Source organism: Ipomoea nil, unplaced genomic scaffold (genome assembly GCF_001879475.1).
Source record: "Ipomoea nil cultivar Tokyo-kokei standard unplaced genomic scaffold, Asagao_1.1 scaffold1576, whole genome shotgun sequence".
Classification (NCBI taxonomy): domain Eukaryota; kingdom Viridiplantae; phylum Streptophyta; class Magnoliopsida; order Solanales; family Convolvulaceae; genus Ipomoea; species Ipomoea nil.
In genome coordinates, this window is record NW_017618004.1 from 5,458,971 (window position 1) to 5,467,500 (window position 8,530).

Here is an 8,530-nt window from a genome sequence, read left to right on the forward strand (position 1 = left end):
TATTGGTTCTTTGTGTTTCAGTAGGTTGAGAAAGTATACGAACAGATACTAAAAAAAAATAGTTTCATTCGATATTTATAGACTCAAATATGTGAAAATGTTATTTAATTTTATTTTATATACACTATAGTTTCATTAAAACACAACTACATGATCATTTTGATATAATTACAGCTTCATTGTATAATATACACTCAAATATGTGAAATGTTATTCAGTTTCAGTTTATATACACTGCAGTTTCATTTCACTATAACTACAGTATCATTTTGATATAACTGCAGTGCCGGTTTGGATATACTGTAGTGTCAATTGGTGTTTAATACACCAAACAAACGGACTTCGTTAACTCTAACGGCGGGCCGTTTCTTTACTTAAAGAAACGGCGTCGTTTTTGACCGCGGTGCACATGCACCGCGGTCTATAATATAACGACTGATAAATGCCTTTTCGGGCCTATCATTATATTGAACATTCTTGTGAAATAGAAAGCCCGGAACTTGGCCCATATTTGTCTTGAAGTAGGCCCACGTCATCATCGTCTTTTCCAGTGAGACTCGCAAGGAAGAAGGGGAATAAAAAAGTAGGAAAAGTGAAGGGCGTTTGCTCTCCGGCGATCGGCGAACGTGCGAAAGCGCCGGCTAGGTAAAGTTGTTAGCTTCACTGATATATCTAGAAAGTAGAAGTCTTTGTTTAAAGGAAAAGTTTTAGTAAGTTCTCTGAATATGTATATATTGCTGCATATAAGGTGTTTGTGTAATTGTCTATGTGGTGGATGATTTGTAAATAAGGGATATGCTATGCCCGCTAACGTCTTTATTTTAGCATTCTAGATTGTGACTTAGCCTATTTTAACTCGAGGGAAAATTTTCGACCTATTGCTTCTATGAAGCGTAAAACATGCCTAGCAACTATTTATGCTACTTCAGTTTCTCTTGGTTATACCTTCTGTTCTCTGTTGTTTCAGAGGTTGTGAGGTTGTGAAAATTTTAACTTCTCTTTAATCTTTCAGAATGGAAAATCAAGAAGACGGACCAATGCATGAGTATAGGGAGAAGATTTTGCTCATCTTCTCAGATTTTATGACAAGGTTGATTCAAAGCTCATGTTTATTTCTTCAAAGAATGCTAAATTATTATTATTATAATGTACTCCTAACTTTCTGAATTATGCCCTATTACCTTAAAGTATATGCTGTATTTTTTTTTGGAACTTTTGAAGTATTAGAATGTTATTTTGAACCAACAAAAGCAGTTGAGAATGCTAAGATCATGAAAACCTAACACATTTTATTGTGTGAAAATTTCTATTGGTAGAGATTATGTAATATTGTATTCCAATCGTCCTTTCCAGCTTCTTCCACAGCATGCTTTAGACTTTGTTAACTCTTCATTTTCATTACTTGTCAAACTATTGTCCAGGATTGCAGTGCTCGAGGAACTATTGTCTGTAGGAAACAGATTGCTGGTTGGCTTTCAGAATGGGCTCGGTGAGCTTTGTGATATCCATTTGAATACCTAAAGGATAAACATTCTATATCTTCTTTTCTTTACTCATGCATGTGTGTTTCTTGTAGAATATGTTCAAAGGCCTCCAATTGAAAAGAAATCTGAATTGGTTGAGCAAATTATTAGAGATAATGAAACCAAGAGGCTGTTATCCTACATTGAAGCAGGATGCAAAAATACCAATGATGGTATTCAGAATATAAACAAGTGTAAGTTCATCAGTTCATACAGACATTAAAGAAGCAAAAGGCTCTGTAGAAATAAGGAATTTATTTCTCTTGCATTCTTTAAGTTAAACGTTCAATATACTTCGGTGTCTTCAGGCTTGTATTATTCCTTCGTCCATCGACTAATGAATTTTTATTCATTATAATACCATTTCTTCCTCATTACTTGGTGCTTGATAAATTGATTGTAACTTTATTATGGTTATGTGGAAAACAGTTCAGATTCCAATATTTCATCTCCTTTTATTACAGGTTGTTCTATCCAAAATGCCACCCTATAGATTATGGGTGCCAATCTCTGTAAACACAGTGGAAAGGGTGTGTATAACATTCCAAAGCATGCATGACAGAATCCTTATGCAAAGAGTGCAAATTATTTGTCTATCTCATTGATTTTTATGCGTAAATCCATTCAGTTGTCTTGATAAAATATGCAATGCACTAATGCATAATGGATGTTGTCCAGCAATTTTGAACTTAAAATTGTAACTTGTTTGCCCGACGCACTGAATGTGCTGTGTATAAAAAAGACTATATTACTTGACATCATGTTTCTAATTTATTTTGCAATATTTCCTGCAAATTTTCATCTTCATAACTTCAGTTTTGTGCTTGCAGAAGTGCACGCGTGCCACCTTGGACTCCAGGATCACAAAACAAAAGGTATTTTTCACCCAGGAACTACAATCGATCTTTTTATTCATGTTACATTATTGGTGTAACAGAACTGGCTTACGAAGAAATAAAACCAAGCCACTCTTGATTATACGAGCTTCTTTTTGAACTATTTCCATGTTCTTAAAAGCTTAGTGATTTTTGGCTAAGGGGGTCAAATAAGCATTCAAACTATCTATTAAAAAAAAGGCAATTGAGCTCCCAAACTCAAAAAAAAGTTTTAAGCGACTGCCCAAACTCATAAAAAAAAAAAAAAAAAAAAGTGCAATAAGCACTTTACTCCCGATAGTAGTCAGTAATCATTCAGTTGGCCAATGAAGCTTTAAAAAAAATAGTTTAGGGCCCAATTTCATTTTTTCCAAATAGTTTGAGTGCCTTTTTGTCCAGTATCCCATCATATTTTTCTATTGATCTTTAACATGATTTTGTAAGCAAAGCACCTTCCTAGTCTCTCAAATATTACGGAATTGGTTGCTTTTAAGTTTTAGAACGAGCACATATCCCTGTTTTTAGCTCAAAAAGTTTCTTTCTAGTTTCTGATAGGGCCTTTGTTTTTCTATATCTGTTGCATACCCTTATATTCTTATTTCTACCCTTTTTAATACCATATCAACAGCTACTATAGCTGATGGTTCTCCTATTGTGATTATTACGTAGATGTTCCATGTGTAATTTGTTAGATAATTTGATACTGTCTACATTAATATCATATTTAATAGAATATCTGAACTAAATTTTTTTTTTCATGTATGATGTTTAATTGCAGCAAAATGCTTAGTGGATGAATTGGCTTGCCTTTTGGATGATGCAGCTGCTTTAGTGCAAAGTGCAAATAATAGCCTGCCTTGCATGCTGGATAGAGATACCAACTCCAGTTTGAACTCTGGTGCAACTTCAACTGACAGAGTAAGATCCTTTTTCTTCTAAACTCTAGTTATATGTATCCCAACAAGCTGCCTCAGATGTGTGATACTATTATCTTTTGCTTTTTCTTGTTATTTAAATCTATCAATCCTTTCAAAAAAACAAAAAAAGTCTATCAATTACATCAATTGGAACATTCATTGAAGTGGCCTTGATTTGTCCACACCGGCTGTTTCTCATTTTATTGTTTGCCTTCATATCTGGAAGCATGATGTAATATTGCTAATTTTATAAGTGGCACGGCACATTTCATTGGTGTGTTTCTATATTATGCACTCATTTGGTAAAGCTTATTTACTCTGATTATTAAGTTGTGGATTATACATTGTAAAATCTTTTCACCTTTATTCAAGCAAATAGTGCATTTGTATCTTTGAGTAGAATATAAATTATTTACAATCCATAATCATAAATTATTATCATAATCAATAATCCTATGTTTTGCCAAATGGGTACTATGTATGACTGCTTTGTTTATCATGGTTTCAGAAAAGATCTTTGGCTTCTCTAAATCAGATTTAACTTCTTAATCATGCTTAGATGTTTGCACCATGGTCTGCATATTGCTTTTAATTGTTGGTCCTCTGCAATGATTTGTGTGCACTAGATTGGGTGTTGGTAAGATATTACATTTTTACATATTTGATGGTCTAATATCAAATAAACTCCTCATAGAAACATTTAACAGAACCCATTTGCTTATTTTACTTGCATTAACTGCTACTAGGTTGAAAAATTTTGAACGGACTAAGTTTCTATATCTTAATTAATCTTTTCATGAAGCCGCTCATTTTTATGGAAGCAGCATACTTGAGCATTACTGTCTCTAGACGCTGCTCATCTGTATTGTGATATGTGAATGCTTGTCACTTTGTGAAGTTGATGTTTGTCGTGCTGTGTAGATACTTTCTTTTAGTTGGAATGAGATTTAACGTCACCACTGTTTTTACCCAGGAGGAAGTGCCATCTTGTGTTCTGAAGCCTGAAGTAACTGATATTGCTACAATGATGGCAGTCATATTTGCTATGGTTAAAAAAGATTATGTGATGCAGGTAAATAATTTTCTCATCTCTTTTATAATAAAAAAAAAATGCATATAGATGCTGTTTTGAGGTCTTCAAGCATACAGTAATTTGCAACCTGGTCTGAGCTTTTATCTTCTTCAATGGCCTTTTGCCTGCAACATTCGGTCTTGGCTTTTGTTCAGGAAAAGATTGTTTCATCTCTCGATCTTAAATCATCATCTGGGGAGCTAGAAAGTTACTGCCTGATGTGGTCGCTGCGGCCTTTTGTAGATGACGAGATCATTCAGAGAGCGTGGAAGCTTGTTCATTGACTATTAAGTTTGTCATGTATTAAGGAAAGTAGGCTGTTCTCTTGACACAATTATTTCTTATGATCTATTTTGTCTAAATAGTTCACAATTTATTTCATTGTCTTCTCTACCTTATAAGACAGTTTCGTTTTAAAACCGGGGCTTTTCTCCTCACTTCAAATTTCCCTAGTCCCAGTTTATGGAATGGTTGGAGAGTAAATCATATTTGTTCTCTATGTTTACTTGTTTCTGTTACTTGTATAGTTGTATATGGCATATACTTAAAAAGCCGAGGTAAAGAAACTGCTACAAAGAATATAAAAACATATGAGAAATGAAAGATTAAAACCTAAACGAAAAGTCATTACATAGACAATAGATCTAGTACAAAAGGCTAGCGAATGTTCAGCAGTTTGTGATGCTCACTGACTGGCAATCTGGCATCAGATATTAAGCTTCTTCAAATTCTCGATTTCCAGAGACTCCTGCAGTTGATCATCAGTTGCAATCCTTGTTGCTTCTTCTGGAGCTATTAGGGTGGTTCCAAGGTCAGTGGATGTCCTTGAAACTGGTGGGTCATTTTGAACCGGCAAAGCTCCAGGAAGTGGCTCCTCTACCTTCGGTGGGAGGACTTGAGAACCTAAAGGGGGGGATGCTGTTGGCCCCTCGGCTCTACCTGGTGCTGCTTTAGGGGGATGGGGATTTACCTGGATTTCTGGTGCTTTAGAATCCAGTGCTTCCTTAAACTGAACAGGTGGAGGTTTAGATGATGGCGGCTCCTTTAATTTATGTGATCTGTCTGATACAGGTCGTTCTTCTGGCCGAACTGGGAGAGGAGAAGCATACACTGGCACAACCTGTCTAACAGACACGGATGGAGCCACACCCATTGATTGAGGCCTTATATTCCTTTGAGACTGAGAAGGTGGTGGGCGTGGTGGTGCAGAGAAAACTGGAATTGCATTTCGAATAGTCACTGGAGGTGCAATTCTATGGTGTGGGCTAAAATGCCGAACAGGAATGTAGGGTGCAGCACCAGCTGCCAGAGACTTGGCTGGTCGAGCCCAGTGGCTTTCCATGATTGTTAAGAGGCCATCACTTATGACAGTATTTGAACACAAGGATGTCTCATTACTTGTTGAATTCAGCAGCCTGCTTTGGACCGCAGTTCTTGAGCATAGTGGACTGACAGGTCTACTGTGATGGGATGTTCTTGGGCGTATTAGGGGAAGTATTTTCGATGTTGTAGATTGAGCTTGCTGTGTACTCGATGGCCTTGAATTGGGAGTCTGAAAATTGATTGGGAACGGTACTCCAGCCAACTTTGCTTTGATCAGATATATTTGCAAAGCACGTGCTACAGCAACATGCTCCTGTTCTTCAATTCTGCCCTTATCTGGACTTGAATTCTCAGACTGTTGTTCCACTGGATAGACAAAAAGGAGCATGTCACAGTAAATGCCTCAGAACATCAACCTCTAACCCAGTACATAAAAAGGGGAAAATTAAACATAGTGTCAATTATGTTGATATGTGGATGTTGAGAAGGAAATATGCCAAACAGATAATCTCCATTATTTTCTAAAAAAGAATTTATTTAAAAAAAAAAAAAAGTAAAAACAAAATAAAGGCATATATGATATACCAAGATTTGCTCTTTATTGAGCAATGGGCATCTTAATTACAAGAAAGCCCAGAGTCCCACTATACAACACTTTTCTCCACCCAATGAAAGATCCGGCATATATTGATGTTTTAGGTTATACACCTTTTTATTTTCATGTATATAAGTAGATAATTCCCATTTTATTGGGGAGAACAATATCAATAGTTAGACATGGATTTGCATCACTTACATAATTTTAGGGATGACCAAGCTGCCATGGCTGCATTTTTTTCAGCCTGCTTCTTATTTTTTGCTGGCTCACCAGTAAATGTAACACCTGCCAACTCTACAGTACATGTAAAGACAGGTTGGTGTCCTAGGCCTGATCTGAATGTTGTGTATGCAGGCAATGATGCTCCCACTCTTTGAGAAACTTCTTGCAAGAGATTTTTGTATACGCCTGTCTCATCCTGCAGAATTTGTGAAGTAATAGTCTTAACTAACAAGCATGGATGATAGAGCATAGCCAATTACATGACAAAGGTGGAGCCTAAAAGATGGATTTAGAATCATTATATGGAAAGCAATAAGCCACAATCAGAAAGATTAGTTCAAGGAAACCCATTAACGATGCTATTAAGAAAATTACTCCATTGTAATCAAATCAGTGAGTTGTGAGTAAGAGAAATGAGGTGAATTTGTCAGTCCTTTCTTTCATTTAGATATGGGGTTCATTAAAGATCTAACACACTTACACACCATATGATGGTTTTATTTGCCCAAGCCCAACACAATCTAGGTATAAAAAACAGTAAAGGCATGAGTATGAATGAATGACAACTTTTATGTGGAAACCAAATCAGTGAAAACCACAAGCATTTTTGTGCTAAGTCAAGCCAAACTCCACTCTCTTATTTATGTGTTTGTACATATACGTGAGTATGAAGTTTGAACACACTATGCAGCCATGGAGTTTTGTCAGTGTTTTTGTGATAAGAGTTGATGTCTAGAAAGAATATTCCCAGCTATATTTGTGTCTTACCCCCGCCCCAGTCGGGGGCGGGGATGGGGGGTATGTCCCCCGCCCCGTTGACATCTCTTCATCTTTAGGAAGAGCTGGGTTGGTGTTCTCAGTTTTGTACTGCTTGATTGATCAATCATACTCCCAGTTGATAAACTTCCCCTGAAGGATCATCCTCCTAGTGGATCAACCTCCTCTTGACGGACAAATTGAATACATTGAACAATATTATCCCCATCACCATGGACACACAGGAATTCCATCACCAGTGTAAAATGGCCGTTTTGTGAGAGCTTTCACACTCAGATGATAATAGAGGGTGAAACAACAGGAAATCGAGCATTTTCAAATGTTCAGGGGATGTTTGAAATGTAGACTAAATTGGGAGGCATATTGGATTTTTTTTATTATTATTTTTTTTTTAAACTCTTCTATGTAGTTTCATCTAGCAGAAAATACCATGACCACCGGGGAAAAGTAATTCAGAAGCACGTATTCTCTCACATATCTCAGCAGCATCAGCTAACAAAAGCTTAGTCCATGTGAAAAGAATTTCACTGACAATTACAGTGATGCACACTTCTACAAACAAACTTGGATCACAAATTCAGTTGGAGAAAACAGAAACATACAAAAAGCCATACATTAATCAGAGAAAAACAACAGAAGCAAGCTGTACCGGAAAGCAGAGACAAACCCTAACATTTCCGCGGCTAAATTCGGTAATACTCACCAGGATCTTCGCAGCAAGCGAGTGGGAAGGTCCACGGTTGGCGAGAGCATTGAGCGCCACCTCGGCGGCAGAATGCTCAGCCTGGCGGAGCGTGGAGCAGTAGTTAGGGCTCTCGAACGTCTCGCCGTTGAAGTTCACGGTCGCCTTGAATCGCGGCGCGTGATCAGGACCTTCTCTGATGCAGGAATACGACGGCAAGTTGAAGCAGCTCCTCTGCGCCAGCTCCTGCAGCTGGTTCTTATACATTTCTCCCTACCACAACCAAACCCTTCCAAACCTTCAAAAGCGAGAAATCAAACGGAAAACAATCAGCTCAGATCATCACGGCCGACACCAGCTCCGATCGGAGGGTTTCTAGACAGAGAAAGTAACATCGGAGCAAATGGCCGGCAGAGAGAGAGAGAGATTGGAGCTTCGTAGCAGAGAAGAGAAAGAGAGAGCGGGTGAGGGATTCTACTCTCTCGGCATCAGAAACAACGAAGGAGAGTGTGAATGCTAAGAATGCTTTTTGTTTGCATTT

General features: G+C 37.4%; 2 protein-coding genes across 2 annotated transcripts; one reads left to right on the forward strand and one right to left on the reverse strand.

Annotated features, from left to right (window-relative positions):
* The first annotated feature begins 537 nt into the window (after positions 1-537).
* Positions 538-4,873, forward strand: LOC109190702. The gene is made up of 8 exons (XM_019341264.1): positions 538-645; positions 1,013-1,090; positions 1,422-1,489; positions 1,577-1,717; positions 2,357-2,398; positions 3,177-3,316; positions 4,289-4,387; positions 4,543-4,873. The coding sequence occupies exons 2-8, from the start codon at positions 1,014-1,016 to the stop codon at positions 4,669-4,671; spliced, it is 696 nt and encodes a 231-aa protein (XP_019196809.1). The 5' UTR covers positions 538-645; position 1,013; the 3' UTR covers positions 4,672-4,873.
* Positions 4,874-4,966: 93 nt separating this feature from the next.
* LOC109190701 (double-stranded RNA-binding protein 2-like) lies at positions 4,967-8,504 on the reverse strand. The gene is made up of 3 exons (XM_019341263.1): positions 8,011-8,504; positions 6,507-6,726; positions 4,967-6,076 (listed from the first exon to the last, which is right to left on the reverse strand). Exons 1-3 carry the CDS (start codon positions 8,254-8,256, stop codon positions 5,094-5,096), a joined length of 1,449 nt encoding a protein of 482 aa, XP_019196808.1. The 5' UTR covers positions 8,257-8,504; the 3' UTR covers positions 4,967-5,093.
* Between the last annotated feature and the right edge of the window lie 26 nt (positions 8,505-8,530).

Excerpts from the sequence above, each read along its gene's own strand:
- LOC109190702 (XM_019341264.1), top strand. The coding sequence starts at position 1,014 with ATGGAAAATCAAGAAGACGGACCAATGCATGAGTATAGGGAGAAGATT. Across the intron at positions 2,399-3,176 it reads CCAGGATCACAAAACAAAAG|CAAAATGCTTAGTGGATGAA; the intron begins GTATTTTTCACC and ends GTTTAATTGCAG. Across the intron at positions 3,317-4,288 it reads GTGCAACTTCAACTGACAGA|GAGGAAGTGCCATCTTGTGT; the intron begins GTAAGATCCTTT and ends GTTTTTACCCAG.
- LOC109190701 (XM_019341263.1), bottom strand. The coding sequence starts at position 8,256 with ATGTATAAGAACCAGCTGCAGGAGCTGGCGCAGAGGAGCTGCTTCAAC. Across the intron at positions 6,727-8,010 it reads CGCTTGCTGCGAAGATCCTG|GATGAGACAGGCGTATACAA; the intron begins GTGAGTATTACC and ends CAAATTCTGCAG. Across the intron at positions 6,077-6,506 it reads TTGGTCATCCCTAAAATTAT|TGGAACAACAGTCTGAGAAT; the intron begins GTAAGTGATGCA and ends TTGTCTATCCAG.